This window comes from Lepisosteus platostomus, chromosome 8, assembly GCF_059453375.1.
Source record: "Lepisosteus platostomus isolate fLepPlt1 chromosome 8, fLepPlt1.hap1, whole genome shotgun sequence".
Lineage (NCBI taxonomy): Eukaryota > Metazoa > Chordata > Actinopteri > Semionotiformes > Lepisosteidae > Lepisosteus > Lepisosteus platostomus.
In genome coordinates, this window is record NC_142618.1 from 31313046 (window position 1) to 31332848 (window position 19803).

At 38.8% G+C, this 19803-nt stretch overlaps 1 protein-coding gene across 11 annotated transcripts in view; it reads left to right on the plus strand.

The window, feature by feature from the left end:
* The window catches only part of smarcd3b (SWI/SNF related BAF chromatin remodeling complex subunit D3b), a 95342-nt gene extending 76722 nt beyond the window's left edge, over positions 1 to 18620 (plus strand). For 7 of the 11 annotated variants that reach the window (XM_088643123.1, XM_088643115.1, XM_088643118.1 and 4 more), the window contains 8 exons: positions 1775 to 1795; positions 7586 to 7687; positions 8193 to 8354; positions 11971 to 12068; positions 12815 to 12950; positions 14321 to 14443; positions 15165 to 15266; positions 16137 to 18620. In XM_088643123.1, the coding sequence (XP_088499249.1) occupies positions 1775 to 1795; positions 7586 to 7687; positions 8193 to 8354; positions 11971 to 12068; positions 12815 to 12950; positions 14321 to 14443; positions 15165 to 15266; positions 16137 to 16190 (798 nt within the window). In that variant the 3' untranslated portion in view covers positions 16191 to 18620. The remainder of the gene's footprint in view (positions 1 to 1774; positions 1796 to 7585; positions 7688 to 8192; positions 8355 to 11970; positions 12069 to 12814; positions 12951 to 14320; positions 14444 to 15164; positions 15267 to 16136) is intronic. The other 4 variants (XM_088643116.1, XM_088643119.1, XM_088643122.1 and 1 more) reach the window with 1 other exon arrangement.
* The last annotated feature ends 1183 nt before the right edge of the window (positions 18621 to 19803 follow it).

The window sequence follows — 19803 nt, forward strand, 5'->3', positions numbered from 1 at the left end:
TTCCTATTGGTTGACTTCAGGGTTTGCTAAGTTTATTTACTTGTGCAATATATATTACCACTTATAGTTTCTCCATAAAACGTTTTCCTAAGTTTTAAATATACTGCACAAGGAATCAATTATAGAAACCAAAGCTACAAGCTGCACTACATGAGGGTTTAATGCAAGAGCTCTATTCTCACATAAGTACATGATTTTCTTCCTCATAAAGTTTAAAAAAAATAAAAACAGCAACATTAGTTTTACCCATGTAGTGAAATATCTCTTAAAAAGATATAGGCTTCATACACAGAGCTTCCACACCCAGACCTAGAGCCCAGGGAGAAAGGCAGAGTATCGCTGCTCTGACGAAGGCCCCAGTGGTTGACTGGAGGTAATATCTGTGTGTCTGAGCAGGGCTGAGTGTACTTACCCACACAGACATCATGTCTGTTTGGGGTTTGGTTGGTGCTATTATAGCACACTGGTCTGTCATAATCACTGGTAAACTAATGACCGATCATCCTGAGGCAGTGTTTAAGGATTTCGGTACAAAGCACACAGCACAATTATGTTTATTCTCAGTATTCTGAGAAGAAGAAAAACACAACAGACCATAGAGAGGCCAGACTTTGCAAAGAAGCGTTTCAGTTTTGCTTCAGTGCTGTAGCAGTGTAATGGTATGAGTGTAATGGTATGATGGGCACAGAATTGAGCTTTACTTAAGCTTTTACTTACCTTGTTCAGTTTTACTAGAGTAACTTAAAGGTAACCTATGAGTGAGGATGTAGAAGAAGAGAAAGGGGTACTGATGAAAGACTGTATTCGTATCTCAGACATGCCATGCAGGACATATGAACAGCACCAGCCTTTCTAACCAAAATCATCAGTTGACACCTCATATGTCATCATTTCCTTCATAGAACATTATTAAACTAATAGAGTGCAAAACAGAATTTGGAGAAGGTAGCTGCAACAGCATGCATAGGCTGCAAAGGAAGAGGTAAAGGTTATTCCGTGCTGAAGGGAAAAAAAGAATAAAGTAAAAGAAAAGGAATCTGGAATCCTTTCAGCATGGAATAAACCCTTACCTGTTCCAAATCAGAATTTATCCAGTCTTAGAATTCTGTACAGGTTATAAAGCATGTTGTTTTTTTTTATTTGACTTGCCTAAAGACAGTAGCTCCATGTTAAACTGAATTTTAAGATCATTAGATAATGTTGCTTTCCAAAAACTGAGTTCTGGCTAGCTTGTGACTTTACAGATGTATGGAATGGCGATGTTAAAATCAAGTTAAAAGTCTCTGCTGTCTCAGACTTTAAACTAATAAATGACTTAGCAATTTTATAGTTAACCAGAAATGGTGCCAAATTAAACTGTTGATCAAGCTTTCTTTTTTAATCAATAGCATCTTCAGATAAAACACAATCTTCTAAACAAGTGATTTCTTCACTGTTGTGAATGGAAAATGTTTTTCATACCACTGTTTTCCTCACCCTACTATCTGTAAAGAATGTACTGTTTGAGGGATATATTACTGAACACAGTATATATCAATGATGTCTATTGTAATAGGATTTGTGGCTTGTAAATATTAACCTACTGTACAAGGGAATCAGTTTTTAATTTATCCTAAAGAACCATTAGTCTCTAGAAAGTCAGTGACAGACATTGCATGACGTTTGCAAGAGAAGCAGCTGTTAAGCTTTTAAGCTTAGGCTTTTTTTTGTTTTAAAAGTCACAATGTGTAACCGAGTGAAATCCATTAGAAAGAACTTCGGTTTTTCTTTTCAGTTGCTGAGCCGCAACAAAAAGGTAAGACTCAATCTCACAAACTGTTCACAAGCTGCTTCTTAAAGGTGTGTGTGTGTTGAGGGAGTGTGGGCATTGTCAGGTCTTATGGGCAGCTGGATCCTTTGCAAAAGACTGATAGAGGCTTCAAACAAACAGACTCAGAGCTCGAACCTTACATGAAAAATATGATATCAGTTCTACAGTGCCTTTGGTGGCCCTGAGTTGGTCCTGGATGGACTATTTCTGGGTTATGAAATATGTTACACCTGTAACAGGAGGGAGCAGACTCAGTATTAAAACATACAAAGAATGTGTCACAGTCTGTACTGGTTTCTTTACAGTATGTTGATTCATTTTTAGTACACATGCATTAAAATGCTTTTGCTTAAGACTTAAGAATAATTGGGTATATTTAACTGACTTTACTTTTTTAATTTTCCATTATAATTTATATTCTATTTTTTTGTTATTCTGAGTGCACCATGTTGCCAGGGTACCTCAACAAGGTCTCTCACAATTGGAAATATGGTATCCTAGTAGGTTCGCTTGGGTAGGACACTGTAACAGCATTACCTGATTCATCATGAGCACACAGGAGTGCTCCACCTGTCTGTAGCAACATGAAGTGTCAGTCTAAAGAAGACAGGCCTACAAACATAGTCAAACATAGAGCTGCTGTCACACAGGATCAGTTGCAGGAGGACATTTATGGAAAAAGTTGCTCCTCCAGACCATCTTGTCTGCTGCATGATAATGACAGGCCTCAAGTGTTGTGGAAACTACTTTGGAAATGCTGCCAACTAAAGCTACAAGCAAAACCATAAAAAATGCAGTTAGTTACATATAAAATGTTCTCACTGAAAAAAGTAACTAGCTATACATAAAGCTATTTTAGAAATATTTTAAACATAGCTAATTTTGAATAATGTTAAATTTAAAGAAAATGCAGTATTTATATTCTAAGCAAAGTATTTTATATGCTGTATAACATACAGTATGTTGATGTGTCCTGAAAGTAAGATTTCAAAATGGGAAATTGAGGAGTTATTTCATTTGGTATGAAAGATGTCATCCGCACTGAAGAGATTTACTATCTGTACTGGTAGACAGGCTTCATAAAATAAAAACCTGCTTAAGCACTGGTCAGGACATATTATCTGAAAATGATTAGAATCTGTCGGTTTCCTCAAGGCAAAAAATGAAGGCCTTATAGTTAAAACTGTTTTGTTGTTCTTTTTGATTTCAGTGTGGCATTCATCCTTCGCAACTCACACACTGATGCAGCTTGCCACTGAAACCACAAATTAAATTGAACTTTTTCTAGGTGCAAAGTGATTCACGCAGGAAGTAGGAACACACATTGAGCATATCACACTGGTGACTTTGAGCTGCAGAAAGCTATGAATGAAAGTAACCTCGGTATTTAGGCAGATTTTTCTCTGTCCTCCTCAAGACAATGTGGGAAAGAATTAGAAATGGTAAAAAATAATATTTAGCAAAAGGTGTGGAATTTAAATCAAGGGAAGTTAAGCTGAAGTTTTTGAATTCACTATTAAGAACACATTTTGAATATTGATTTTAGTTTTGGTCACCACAAAAAGGATATTCTTGACAAGAACGATTCCTGACTTGGAGGGTTGATGTATGATGAGTTAAAGAGATCAATATCTTCAGCCTGGAGCAATGGAAATTTAATCAAAGGGTATGCAAGTTTAAGGGTGTAGTAGAAATTAGAAAGCACTCTTTGAGGTCTAAACTCTAGGCACCCTCAAAAAAAGGATAACATTTTAGAATCAGTTATTAAACAACCAATAATACAAATGGCTGCCTCCTCTCATTTGCAAAATGTATGGTCTAAGATGACTTTCCATGTGGTTTCTCTATAGAAACTTTTCACGCGGTCTCTACCACCATCGGTATGAACATACTGTTTTTATACTGCAATTTGTGTTAATATATGTGTGTAAAACACTTGTTCGTTTTAGGAGAAGTTTTATATTTCTGATTTTTTAACTGACCTTTGAAATGTCAGTTTGATCAATTATTTCATTTCAGATGTTTCTGATCTCCAAATTGCTAATTCTACATTCTCTCATCCTAGCATTAATCCCGCATCAGCAGGGTCCGCTTGTCGGCATGCCCGTCTCCATTTGGTGGTTTGAACCAAATCTTTGACCTGACGTTGCCATTAAATGCGACCGAGAAAAAAAAACGGAGGGGGGGGAGAACAAAGTAATGTAGCCAATTCATAGAGGGGGATTATTAGTCATGGGAAATTTGGCCAGGACGCTGGGGTTACACCACTACTCTTTTAGAGAAACACCCTGGGATTTTTAATGACCACAGAGAGTCAGGACCTCAGTTTTACATCTCATCCAAAGGATGGTGCCTGTTTACAGTATAGTGTCCCCATCACTATACTGGGGCATTAGGACCCACATGGACCGCAGGGTGAAATTGCTAACTCTACATTAAACAACCCATATAACCTTTTCATTAAAATAGAAAGAAAATAAGAGTAACTAGGGCTGTAGCTAGAGCTAAAGCATGCACACTGATCAATATTACATTCTTACCCTGATGTCATTAGAAGAGCAGCAGAATACCCTGAGTAGATATGATTTAGAATTTGTGCCCAGATCTTACATACTGCACACGTTTGTCAAGTTGACCATGAAATGTGCTGCAGGAATATAAGTGTTAGGGTTTAAGAAAATAATAAATTCAACCTATACCAAATGTGTCGCAACTCTTCCAGCTCATTTGAGCTGTTTCTCCCATAATTGGTATTGTTTCTATCAGTGATTCACACTTTTCATATAGATGGGAGATATCCTACAAAGTTACCAAATTAAAGAATTCAAGATTTCTGATTCTGAAGCAGACTATGTGATTGATGTGCAGAAAAAAACAACATTTCAGTAAAATGCATTTCTGTTGGAAGTAAAAAGACAAATGGAGACTTCTGGATTTACATTAAAATGGACTGTAATGGATGAATAATAGCATTCCTGCTTATAAATTGCCTTGGCCTAGTAGTATAATAGTAATTCCGTCACTTATATAACACTTTTCTGGACACTCCACCACCACCAATGTGCAGTACCCACCTAGATGATGGAATGGCTGCCAAAGTACACCAGAACACTCACCACACATCAGCTATTAGTGGGGAGGAAAACAGAGTGATCATCTATGTGGCCATAACTGGTAAAGGCCAGGGGGGAAATTTAACCAGGTTGCCAGGGTAACACCCTTTTATATGTACCTTACATTACATATATACTGTATCTGCGCCTTTCTCCCTAAGTATGGAGAAAACCCTAAAACAATGTACAAATAAGACTGGGAGATTTCATTATGAATCTGGTATACTTCATTATGGATTGATATAGCTGTATTGAAGAAGGATTGGGAGTTCAGTGCACGCTTAATGTGATCTGGGTTGAATGATGATGTTTGTGCGGAAAATAACACAGTTGAGTTGCACTGCAACTACAAAAATACATCTGGTAAAAAAGTGGTAGGAGGTGCTAACTCGAAAGTTGTAGTTCTCTACTTTGAAATTAAAATAGTTCGCTAGAGCAAAGCTACTGAAAAATGCTGCTCACTCTGTTCGTGTTGCTGCGTTTAGCAGGTTACAACCCAGCACTGCAGAGCACACAGTGCCACCTGCACCAATGAGTATTTAAAGAGCTACCGGTGTGGTAGGGATGTGTGAGTCCCCACAGCCCTAACCTGGCAATAAATAATTTCCTTAGAGTCACAGGTGTCTGGCAGCTGATTCAAATGTGGTGTTTCTTTGTCATGGTGAGACAAGTAAGTGAGCAGGTTGGGAGCCAATATAGAGAATTATATTTGCCATATCATTGGTAAAAGATCCCATGGCGCTTTTTTTTAAAAGAGTAAGAATGCTAATCCCGGTTAATTGTCGTAATTCTGCTCTGAGCTTCTTCAAACCGGCCTTCCTAAAGTTTCCCCTTCATTTAAATTACACTAGCGAAGCAATGTGCCATTAATCATTTCTCCACCTGATCTACTGTGTAGTAGGGCTGGCTGGCACATGATGGCAGCTGTATGTCACCCTTATGGCTGTTGTAGCTGAGTGATAGATAAAGTGGGTCCCCTCCAATATAAAAGCGAGGAATTATTATTCCTTTATCTATATATGAATAAATGCCTTGCTGTGAGAACCCATTATTACCAAGTTAATTGAGAAACTCTTATATTGCTTATGATTAAGTGGTACATTTCCCGATCTCTTCCTTAAAACCTGTCTGCGTGGTTAGGGTTGAAAGATCATGAATTCCATCAAAACAAAGATTCAAGGTACAAATCTGAGAGAAGTAAACCATTACAGTACTGTCCAGACACTGACAAATACAAAGGTCTAATGAAATGATAGAAATAATAGGAAACAAACCAAGCAGGAGCTCCTCTGGCCTGACTGTGAGGATACCATCTTGTGACTTTTAAGCAACAATATGAAGTTGGGCAAGTGGTGGTGAGGATCTTGTCTGTGGGCAAAAAACATATTACTACAGTATTAATATCCCAAATTATAATAATATCAATAAGTATGATAGGGTAGGTATGGAATATATTTTAATTGCCTTGGCATTTTCAAATTGCTTAGCTACAGAATAATTTGAAACATCTCATAGTCCTTTTCGAATAAATGAATATAAATAGTTCTATTTAATGGCATATCTTTAAAGTCTCTCACAACCCTCCCTAATTATCTGATTCATTATTTTGTTTGACTCTTTTGGTTTTCCAAGGTTCTAAAAAGGCAGTTTCAGCCATTGTGCAGCAGTCCCATGGTGTACTAGAGAAAGTCATGAATGTCATGTTAAAATCTGCCCCCAGGTTTACCCTAATCTGAATTTCCCTTTTTCTCACTTAAATACACCGGATTGCTGCTGGTTTCCTGCTGGGATGGTCTATATAACAGTATGGCAAGGTTTGTTGGTGTTATGATTACCTTTCACCTCACTGCCTCGACTGCAAAACTGATCGCTTTCTGAGATTTTCATTTTTAACCAAGATGTAGTTAATTAAGTGTGATAAAGCGACATCATATTAATTGTTGGAAGAAATGTACAGAGGCTGTTACCGATGAAGCTGTCTTTGAATCGAGAACTGATAATGTGCTTTCCTCGAGAGCAATTCAAAGGGCAAAAAAAATGGTTTTGAAGGTCTCTGCCTGTTAATGGATATTAATTTCATTACATGGCAAAGCGGTCTGAACAATGTCATCTCTCTGTATGTGAAAAAACGTAGCAGGAGCACATACCTGTTTCCCCAGGTTATTCCATCAAATCCTTTCCGAATGAGGTTCAGTCTCAGCCTCACCCAGGGCCTGTTCTCAGAGATCATATAGTTCAGTTTCACAAACACAAGAGGGGCTTGAAAGAAAGATGTGCGCTCTGTCTGCAAAAAAATAAAAGATTTAAGGAGCACACTTTACTAAGACAATTACGGCAGTTACCTTTCCAGTCTGACCTGTGACTGATTGAAGAGGAATGTTGTGTTCTTTGAAGAATGAATGAGGATTTTTTTATTTTATTTCTTGTGAGAAAGAATATGCCACAGTACTTTTGTTGCCACCAGCCTGATTTCTCAAGGCATGCTGTGAAGAACGCAGGTGTTTTGCAGACACACTTGTGCGTGAAGCGAATGGGTGATGCTGGGTAAGGAAAGAGATCGGGAAGAGTGAGGATGACCCAGGGAATGAAGGCTGCAGAGTAACGGGCTCCGATGCAGTTTCCCTTTAAGGCACGGATGTGTCTGTGTGTTGTGTCTTGGCAGTGGCACCGCACCCCTACCACGCAGGAGACAGATGGCTTCCAGGTGAAGCGGCCGGGAGATGTGAGTGTGCGCTGCACTCTGCTGCTGATGCTTGACTACCAGGTAAGGGCGCTGTTGAGCTACACAGGCTGGTGGGCAGCTGAGCTTCAATAAGTAATACGTTAATAGAGGGAAAGTGAGGCTCCCGATGAGCAGTAAAAATCAGGCTGTCCAAGATACCACAACTGCCTGTCAGCTGACTGTATCACATGAAGCAACTGTTGCTTTTGAGGTTTTATTGTTTAACATAGAGATGCACAGTTATAATGTGGCTTTTCATCAGAATTCTTAGTAACCGGAGAAATAGTTGTCTGGCACTGCAGCTAGTAGTTTAGCCTTTATTGGTAAATTGTGGTAAACTTCAGGTGGGATGAAGTGGTGCCCTTGTGAGCCTTTCCTTGCCCTGTCTTGCCGTCAGCTTAAGAAGAACGTTTTTTTGCAATCCAAACAGAAAATTATAATCCCTCAAATGTTTTGGAGTGGTTCGATTTCCCCCAGGTTCAGAATAAAGATTCATCTTTGTTTTAGTAAGTACTGCTGTGGGGAGCTAACCTGTTCCTTCCCCTAGCCCCCCCAGTTCAAACTGGACCCCAGGTTGGCACGGTTACTGGGCATCCACACACAGACCCGCTCTGCCATCATCCAGGCACTCTGGCAGTATGTCAAGACCAACAAACTGCAGGATGCCCACGACAAGGAGTACATCAACTGTGACAAGTACTTCCAGCAGGTATTCCTCTTCTTTTTCTTCTTCTTCCTCTTCCTGTCCTACTCTTCATTGTCACTCATCTGGCTGAAGACTTTATCCAAGCTGAGTTACAAGGTAACTGTCCCTCCTCCCCATTCAAGTGCCCTTATTTCACCCAGGGGAGATAAAGTGCACAATGCGGCCTTTTCTAATCAAATTTACTTTTGCTTGTTTCAAAAAGTCTTCCGTTTTTTTTTTCCCTGTTGTCTGCATATACTCTATAGTTACCTGAATGTACTTAAACATTTAAACATCAGCTTGTCATTGGTGAACTCTTCTGCCGTCTGCTTTTTTCCCCAGTTTGTTTTCTGATGGTGTGCCTCTTTCATCAGCCATTTGTTTTATACCCTTCAATACCTCAACTCTCTGACCCATCACCTAATTCCTGCAAACTGTGTTTTGAGTCTTCGTTGTTTTTTTCTCTTTTGCTGAGATAACCTTTTGTCACGATTTTGCTTATGCTTCCATTTTCTGTTTTGACCTGTGTTCAGAGTAAAGACCATTCCCCTCACATTATACTCATGCTGTCTTTGATGCTGAGCCACCTCAAATTTCACACTGTGCTGACTTTTTATTCTCAGGCATTTCTGCTATTTAGAAGGAAAGCTTTTACAGCTTTGTGCTCGTGTTTCAATTTCAATCAATTATCAAATTACCTTATATCTGTAATACCAGAAAATGTACCAGCTCAGGGGTTCTTAACCTTTCAGTAGGAGAGTGTCAAGAGTTAGTTCATACAACTGTAATTCAGTGAGCTGCATTTCAAAATCCTCAACACACATCCACTGGAACAGTGTCAACTCCATTTTGTTGGTATTAGTTTTTATCAGGTTTTATCAGAAAAGGTAAACATCAGGCCCAAATTTTAGTGTGGATGGATCTTCTATGGAAACGAGGTGTCGCTTTAATGTTTAAGATCATTTATAATATTCACTTGTTTTATCTGGATCAATTCTTAAACAACTTAATTCACTCATAAAAAATACAGATCTCAAGTTATAAACCATCCACCTCTACTACTGCAACATTAACTTTATTTAGTGAACTAAGTACTCCTTATTTGAGCTTAGAGTTTATTTTCCTGATAGATTTACATTTAGATATGAAAAAATCTGAGAGCATTTAAAATAGTTAAAAAGGCAGTATGATTCATTCAAATTATAATTGGATTACCAGAATTGGTTCACCAGATACAGTAAGTCTTGTTTGACATCACACTCACTTTGCTACTGACAAATGCCACTTGACTGTATTTCATAAGGATCTTAGTGATCATTGTTTTACAGCCTGTGTTAGAAGGTTGAAAAAGAATCCTCCCCTCTGGTTTTATCCAAAAAGAATTTAAACAGCCTTTTCTGCGTGATCTGGTTTTCATGTTTTTTTTGGTATCCATCAGCTGAAAATGACATTTTTAAAGACTGTTTTAGCACTTCTGCACTTCTGTATCACTATAAATAACTGGCTCAGGCCTTTACCCCAACAACACATCTAGACCCACTTTGCCATCTGTAATGGCCAATATGCAGCTCATTTTCAATAGAGCTATGTCTTCTGCTAAACAATTAAAATAATAATTAAAAATACATTTTAAAAAATAATTAAATAATTAAAAAATACATTTTTACTATATACATATACATACATAAATGCTTTTCAATGAAAAAAAAAATCCAAAGCCTCTTTTCATACAACAGTTACAGCTATTCATAGTTAATAAATACCTAGGCATTTAGCTGGAGGGTCTTTAACTTTAACTCATATTAATACATTCTAAGCTAATATCAAGTCTAAGCTTGGTTTACTTTACTGCAACAAGTGTTGTTTTAAAACATTTTTCTAGACAGATACTGGTTCTGATGTCCAAACTCCCCATACTGGACAGTGATCGTGTGGCTTACAGAATGACTTCTAAAGCTGCTGTACTTCATATCTTACATCTTTCTTCCATGAGGTTTACTGGTGCCCTCTATGGTACTCATCACTGTGATCTTTAGTCATTGATTGACTGTCCCTCTTTACATACAGTGCCAGACAAATGCTTCACTGGCTCATGATTAATTTACACATTGATTGTTGTGAAATCACCATTGCCACAGATTACAAAAAGCAGTACTTTTATACAAGGGTAACTGCCAACTCTGGGGCCGGTTATTTAAATTTGCCACTGCTGAAGACTGGAATAATCTAGAGGAGTCTGTTGAAATTATCCACTTGTTAACAGTGTAACATCGCGTCAATGTCTGTCCCATTTAGTTTTATTGGCTGTTCTTCTCTTTTTTATTCTCTTCTGTGCAACAGTGGTGGAAGCCTCTTGGCTAGGATGTCAGTGGAAATGAAGATGTGTTCTTAACCAATTCTAGCTCAGTAAAGGTTTATGAAAAAATATAGGTACCTTTTCATAGCATTTCCCAACACAAAAAGACAGCTAAAACAAAACTTGTTAATAATGAGCAAAAAACATCAGCAGCAAAAAAAAAAAGTTATTAGCCGTGTGCAGTGTTGTAGTACTCTATGCACTGTTTTTAATTTTCAACCAAAATGTCCAACATTTCTCTTTTTATACAAAACACCATGAACACAGTCTTACTGTTCTTTTACATATTTCTGAATTACTATGCTAAGGAAAGCTCATTGCATTCGACACGTTCCCCCCGTATCTCACACACCCTGGAAAGCTGTAAGCTGAAATTTCAGGCCTGGAATGCCTGTGGAGAAAAATAGGGAATTTTCTATTAAACAAAGTGACTAAGATGCCGCGCCACTGGGTGTTCATAATATTTCAAAAACAAACATTAAAAGAAAATGGAGGTGAGGATGAAATGGTTGTGAGGGGTGATGATCAATCAATACTTAGAGTTTAATAAGTCTATACTTATTAAGAAGATACCATAATATAATACATTGACCAATTCACCAATTTTCAATTGAGGATTGTTGGCACCCTAACTAAATATTGTTCATTCCTACTGAAGTTGAGGTCATTGTGAAAGTGCAAGATGTAATTTCCCATATTTCTAATGTGCTATTCTGAGAAAGGTCTTTGGGAAGCTTTTAAAAGGCTTCAGTTTTCTCTGCTGTCACCCCTCTTAACAAAGTTTTCAGACACAGCTTATCCATTTTTTGATGTGGGGCCTGACAGTGATGAGGCCAGGGCAGTACAATTGTACGAGTATAAGCTGAATCTGTGTGGATGTGAATTTGCGTGATGGACCTGTACTTGACTGCCAAATGTAGTATTGTCCCTCAAATAGAAGACTGTATTCATAGACACTGAAATCACTTTAAAAAACTGGATCTGGATTATTGGCTTCCTTCTGTAAAGCTGTTTTGAAATGAGCGGTTGTGGCTATTATTTCAGTAATCCTTTAACATTCAAGCTGCAGAAAAGATTCATTCTAGATGCTGATATTTCATAGGTAAAGCAGAAAAATGTTTTGCTTTCTTTTTTCCTAAACAAAATATTGACAGCCAGTTCTTTTGAATGGACTACATCCAAGCCAGAGCTTTGTAAGTTTTAAGCAGTGACACCCATGAATTGCACTGTGTAAGACATGGTGGTGACGGAGCTGGTTGACATGTTGTCTCTTTCCCTGGACAGATCTTTGACTGCCCCCGGTTGAAGTTCTCAGAGATCCCCCAGCGACTCACCAACCTCCTGCTGCCTCCTGACCCCATCGTCATCAACCATGTTATCAGGTCAGATAGGCGCAGCTGGGGGGCAGGTTGGGGTCAGTGCTGCTAGGGCTGAGCTGGGCTTCACTCCCTCGAGCCCCCCAGCACACCAGAACCACACTAACCGAACTGTGCTGAATCACATCAATACATTATCTGACCAATCCAATTGCTGCATATCTATGATGACTGGAGGATTAAAGAATATTAGCGACTGTAATTATTCAGCTGGCTAAACTCAACCCTTACACATTGATCAGTGATAGCCTTTTGCTTGCATTTCGCCCAAGCATGCAGTGTATTTTTAAGTGATAGAGTGTCATACAAAATTTCTATGCCGCCTGAGACTGATCTCAAACACTTCTGTCTGCTTAGTTACAGTAAATGCTTGATAAAATGCATTCAGGCAAAATCCTTGCTGGGTACTGTTTTAATTATTAAATGTGTACGGTCATATAAAGTTCTATAGATAGATACTTTATTGATCCCGTGAGGGAAATTGCAGATAACATGTCAAACAAAATAAATTAATTATGTTTGAATTGCTGAATATACATATTGTATAATATATTGGTCAGATTTCTATTACAATTGTCAGTGTAACAGAGATGGGATCTTGAGGCAGGCAAGTGTCCTTGAACTTGACACAAGAATAATACCAACACCAGAACTGACTAAATGCCCACGCAGCACATTACACTGCTCCTGTAGATGTACCTTATTACAGGCCCAGTTCAGCCGGGCTGACTCCCTGTCCATTCTCTTTGCAGTGTGGACCCCAATGACCAGAAGAAGACAGCCTGCTATGACATCGATGTGGAGGTAGAAGACCCATTGAAAGGCCAAATGAGCAGCTTCCTGCTCTCTACAGCCAATCAGCAGGAGATTGCCTCCCTGGACAACAAGGTCAGCCAATCAGAGATTTCACTAAACCAAATAGGGCCAAACAGAAGACACTGTTATGCTCAATGTTAACCTACTTATTGGGACCACCACATTTCTACAGGTATTACAGATACTGTACAGAAACAGGTCATTCTTAGAAATACAGATAATCCTGGCTAAAAAAAGTCATTTTAGGAGCTCAGAAATTCTTTGCATTCCAAAACTGTATCTTAAAGCACTCATCTGTCATTAACATTTCCAAAAGAGAGATGTCAAATATTCAAAGGTTATTAAAGGGTTAGAATTGTATTGGAGTCCATTTAATGTTGTTAATCTTGTTTAGCTTATAGTTGTAAAAAAACATTAAAAACAGATAAAGATTGAGAGAACAAATATGACATTGCACATCACTAGATATCATCACTAGATGATAGTATGTACACACTCAAATTACTTTCATACTTTCTGAAAGATGCAGAAGTGTTATAACTATGTTTTGGGACGATTCTTACATGTGTTGGCATTATCTATGCTATCAATGAAATAACACACATACATATGTAAAATACCTGTAATGACACTAGAAAGTTAATGAGACTGAAGACATTGTAACCTGGGGGGTCCAAGTTTTATCAAACAGATGTGAACTGACTCATCTTATCCCAGGGTATGCAGTCATTCAATTGATGTATCTACTGAGATACTGTAATTGGATGTTCCATTCAAATGTTATACATCTATTGGCAGAAATCAGAACTTAATTTAAAAAAATCAAGTCTAGCAGTAGAAAGATGAAAAATTTAGCATCTCCAGAAATGAGAGAAAAAAAAAGTTTTAGAAAGAAAAAAGCATACACAACTTACTTTTTAAATTGTTTTCCACTCACATACATACTTCTCTAAATGGCTTTTAAACAAACATCTTTGATCATTTTTTCTCCTTTACGGTCACCTTAAACTAATTATTTTCTGTCACCCTCTTTATATCCCCTCTAGATAATATTTTGAGAAGGTGTGGTTATAATTCACACACACCTCTAGCCCTACAAACACCAACCTATCTCTCAAGATTTATATCTGTCATTCTCCACTTGCTCTCCTTGTAATCGAAACTATCTTCAGAGGTTTCTGTGATGTAAACTGCAGCTGTAGTGAATCCTAGAGGTCACTCTTCATGACTGAAGAACGCTGGTTCTTCTGTGACAGGCACTACCCAACTTAAAACTAGAGGTTACAAAAAGTGGTTAGTGTCACAAATCTGTATTTTAGTGAAGTTCTGTTTACAAAAGGATTGGACACTATCGGAAAGAGGAATGTATTGTTACCTTACCTTCGGTATTATTTTAGCCTTGCTATTGAAGCTTGCTTCTCCCTCTGCTGTACCTTTCCCAGATTCATGAGACCATTGAGTCTATTAACCAGCTGAAGATCCAGAGGGATTTCATGCTCAGCTTTTCCAAGGATCCCAAAGGCTACATCCAGGACTGGCTAAAATCCCAGAGTCGAGACCTCAAGGTAAGTAATGGATGTGCACAAGAAGTTTATTTTAATGAGATTGCTTTAGTACAGAGAGGAAGCAAAGTGTAATGGTTAAGCCTTTGGACTCATGACTGATAGGCTTAGGTTTAAGTCCCTGCTGCAGACACTACTGTTGTAGCCTTCAGACAGATACTTCATCCCAGTTGCTGCAGTACACCCAGCTGCGGGCACCAGTATTGTTTGGGGCAATCCCATCCAAGGCAGAAATCATGTGCTCTTTAGTCTGCTTAACACAACAGAAACACCTAGTAGCCTCTTTGACTCTGGAGGGAATCTTCTTGTAGGAAAAAACAAATGGCTTTTTGGTAGACCATACGTGAGCAGCAGTTTAATGAGCGCATGAAGGTCTGACTCTACGTGAATTAAATACATGATGTATTTGATGATGATAATAATAATAGTAGTAGTAATAATAATAATATTAATAAAATACCATTACTAGATTGTAATAACCACAGTTGTACAATCACTGTTGCATGATACCTGTTATACTTAAGCATGGAAATATATTCAGAGTACCACAGTAAAGACAGTAAAAACAGACCAGAAACCAGCATGATATTGTGCAGATGCCTGCTTGTTGCATTGGATACAATCCAATTGTGTTTCTACTAACGACTCTCAGAAGGCTAAGAAAGGGGTGATTCTGAAACTGAGGAGTGTGCTGCTCTGAGTGCTGTCCTGTGATTGGCTGTAGGTGATGACAGATGTGGTGGGCAACCCTGAAGAGGAGAGGAGGGCAGAGTTTTACCACGAGCCCTGGTCCCAGGAGGCAGTGAGCCGCTACTTTTATTGCAAGGTATTTTTGAACAAGGCACAGCATCATTTGACACTGCAGGGATATAGATCCCCTCTGTGTCTCAGGGGATCCACACCCATTTATGTATGTATTTCCCCCCGCAGGGCGTATGAGGGGGAATAATGGGGGAGCAGCTGTACTGATATCATGATCTCAAGAGTTTCCACCTCTCTGCCACCCAGAGGTTTTACAGGACCAAAGGCAGAGTAAAATAGCAAAAGATTTACCTTTTTATAGCATTTAAGTAATGGGAATAGCAGTTGGTTTTGTAGTTTTGTAAATTCAAGACTAATAAATGGAAGCCAAGATGCTATATTCCTGGCTTTAATGATGTATCAGTGCTTCAGATTTCTCTTGGCTCCACACGCCAAGAGGAGTAGGCATTCTTGCCTCCTCCGTTCATTTCCGTTACAATTCTTTCATCTGACGTATTTCAGTGACCACCAGCGGGGTGCGATATGTAAGCATCTGTGATTATCCAATGTAAGTTTTGGTGGAGGGTGGCATGGTTGCACAGTGGTAACCATTGTGGCCCCACAGAGCTCGGACCTGGATTCAGTTCCTGGGGTGCTATCTGCGATATGCCCTGCGATGGACTGCCGTCCCTATCAAATCCAGAGTCTGTCCCGCCTTGCACCCAATGCTTCCTGCGATAGCCTTTGGACCACCGTGACCCTGACTTGAATAGGCAGTTCCTGAAAGTGCTGAGATGATGTGATGCACATGTTTCATGGAATCAAATGAAGGGCTGTGAAAGTCAATTAAACAGCTTCACTGATAGTACAGTCCCTGGGTCATTTGGGTCACAACTCTACAGTTTCCTATATCAGGGATAAAGGACAGGCGCTGATCTTTCTTCCTTTTCTACAGATCCAACAGCGGAGACAAGAGCTAGAACAAGCCTTGGCCGTGCGCAACACTTAAACCCTTTCCCCAGGGAAACAACGGTGTGTCTCCCCTAGCCCCTCTCATCTCTTGTGCCCAGTTCCTGCCAGAGAAAATCTCCCTTTTTTGTGTAGTGACCTGCTGTGACCTATGATCAGTGAGAGGTTTTGTGTGTCCTCTGTGCCTGTTTGTCCTCCTGCCACACTAGGATAGGACTGTGCCAGGTCTCCCTAAACCCTCTCTCCTCTCTCAGACTTTGCACCCTATCGCCTGACCCCCAATATAATGGACTGCTACTGAACAGGCCTTACCTCCTTTGATTTCATGGTTCCAAACCCAAGTTACAGTTAATAAGTGTTTTTTAAAACTGCCAGCCTACAGTAGGGGCTATGCTTTAGCCATAAAGCTGATGGGAAGTGAAAGCAGTGTCTGTATATACTGTACAGTTCATTACTTCATTAGGTTCAAAACACCGTTCTTTTTAAATACACTTCCTGAAGCATTCCGGCCAAAATTCTACTGGATGAAAAATTATCTCAGCTCCTCAAGATGTCTGTACAGAGGCTGGGTTATAGTGGCTACAAAGCATTTTATGGAAGCTGTCGTGTGCTTCACACCAGAGAGCCAAGGTCGCCAGACTCCTTTTACAACATTCATGCCTGTGAGTCTTATACTTTCAGTACTAACTTCTCAAAGTAGCCTTGCTGTCCTGTACTGCACCCTTAAAAAGTCTTCTCACTCCCTCAGCTTCACATAGACGGCGTCACCTACAGTTAGTAAATAGCTAAATGAAACTGGTGTTGAGTACTTCTGACAGCCGTCTTCAGTGTTATGAAGAAATTTATTTCTGATTTCCGCTGTTTGGAACTGAACTGTGAGCAGGACCACGCAATCTTTGAAATTATGATTTTACATTTTTATTATTTTTATTTTTCAAAGTTATTCTTTGGTTTAAGGACATACCTCAACCCATATATTTTGCTCCAGTTTGGAGAGAAACATATGTTAAATTATTACACTAAATTTTGTTTGCTAAACTAATGTTTAGTTTGTAAACTGCTGTTGCTTATATTTTTTGCATTTCTCTTTGTGTGTAGACAAAGAAAATGTTTTCCGAGTTTTAATTACTACTTAAGGAAAGTTAAAGCTATGAACACAGGTACTGTTGTTTTGGGTATTGCTGCATTAAGGTGTCTAGTGATTCTGGAATCAGAATTCCAGCCTGCATGACTCATTTTCTATTATTGTGGCAGGACCACCCAGCTCTCACTGTTAGAATCAGGACACATGCTCCCTTTTCACACTTGGCACTGAGTCACCCTTCATGTTTTTTTTCAGTTCTCTGCAGCAACAAAAGTGCCAAATTGGCCCAGAGGTAAAGACTTTGCGTCTTTTCATCTGCAGTAGCAGGGTGAGGGGTAGTTAGATCTAATATGTCTTTCAATCAGAAGTACAGGCTTGCTTTTAGTTACCAATTTAAAAAAAACAGGTTTGGTTTGCAGTTTTTTCATATGTTCTCTTGTATACAAAGGGCAAAGAATGTTCAGTTTTTGCAGTTGGACACTTCAGATGATATTTAGCTTTTCCTTTTTAATCATGCATCTGTGAAAACAAAGGGACACTCACTGGTAGTCTGAGTAGATGTTCTTTCCAGAGAAGGCCTGGTTGGAATGTGTTTTCACATATCTATGGACTGCTTGGGGAATTATCTTCCATCATTGACCTCACACTCTCAGTTCATGGAAAACTTGGTACACCCACACATCTAATACATGTCCAATGGTTTCATTAACAATCAATACTAATTACAAAATACAGTAGTACATCTGTATATATGAGTACTTCAGTTATACCCGAGTATAGCTGTGCTATTTATGAAAAGTCCTCTTCTTGCCTTTAATATTCAGTTATGCTAAGAACAGTTGTGTAACAGTTTTATTTAAAGTACCAAAAAACACATTCCATTAAATCAGCAGCCGTGTTTTAGTTGCTTTTTACTGTGTAGAAGTCTTTTTTAAAAAGTGGGAACCGGAGGCTCTTTTATGCAAAGGATTGTGGGGGTTGGGAATGTCTTTCGAGAAACAGCTGGAGATTTTCTTGGATTCTTCCAAGCAGTAAATGTGCCAAATGGCCTCCTTCTGTTTGTAGACATTCCTATATTTTCTCACATTATTTTTCAAATTCTGCAATGTAACATTATGCATAAAAGATAGTTACCCAATGTATTGTAATTGTGCTCAGATTAAGTGTTTAAAAATTAGCTTTACCAATAAATATACAATATACAATATTTCTTAGCATTACTGAAAACTTCAGTTGTGGAGAAGAGTCTTGCTCGATTACAAAGATTTCATAAGGGGTAACAAAGCCAGCCTGGATTAAAAGGTGTTTGCAAAGAAAAGATTTGTGAGTCTGGAAACCTTTATCTACAACTCCTAAAACATTTCAATACAGGAAAAAAAAACATAATGGTCACTGGGAAGGAGCAGAGGTTCAGTTACTGTAATTGAACCTTGACAGTTGTTTTAATTCCGATTTTCCCTATATATAGCCAAGCTTATGGCTCATCTGGACTGAGAAGAAACGCAGTTATAGACATCTAGAACTTTATACATAGTCAATAAAAAAACAATATTTGTTTCCTTTCTAAAGATTCTCTACTTTATCACTATGTTGACCTGGTTTCTGGGACACTTCAAGGTTTCAGATGACATACATGATATGCTGTGAGGCCAAATGCTCATCTGGAGAATTGTTTTACATTTTCAATGGCTCAAGGCAGCACATTCAGAGCTGCAGGGCTGTCTGTCCTGGAGGTGCTGTAATTACTGTTGACCACAAGGTGGAGGCAATGACATCAGCTGGCCTTGATTCCTAGCACACCATTTTCAAAGGCATGCTCATGTCCTTGCACCAGCGAGCCAGCCCATTTCCGTCAGGAGCAGGTGCTATTCTTCCAGCTTACTTACTGCTTACAACGGTGTTTTGGCAGTGGCCATTTTACCCCTTCTCACATTTAGAAAGGGATTCTGCTCATTTTATCAAAGTGAAAAAATAAAATCAAAAATATATCCCGGGAGAAAACAGAACTACATTTTGTATTTGGAGATGTGATAACCTATTCTTCATCTGTGATATGACAGGTTTATTCGACAAAGTGTACTAGCCAATAGAGCCTGTAGACCTGGAAACAAAACCTGCCAAGGTCACTAGGTCTCATTCTTAATAGTCCATATCAAAGTAACACATTAAAAACAAATGCCTTACAAGGGGTTGGGTATTAAATGAGAGGCCTAGGCACTATTGTTTCACCCTGGGAGCACTGGGGAGGTAGGTCAACTGAAGAATGAGAGTCAAAAAGGACTGGCTTATATTTAGCTTCAGGGCTCTGGAGTAGACTGCTTTTTCTGTGGATTGAAGTGATTTTGTGTTTGTGACAGTTTATTAACGCAGACACAAGCTTAAGCTTTTGTCCTTTTGGTGCCTGTGACTTGATTCTGGAAGCGTTAATTCAGTAGGTGTTTGATTTAGTAATGACTTTGCCTGAACTGGAGACTATCTGAACATAACTAAAGGAGACACTGTTTTAAAGCAATTTCTACTTAGAATTTACCTCTTCCAGAAATTGCTCCTGGAGAAAGGTCTGAAAGTA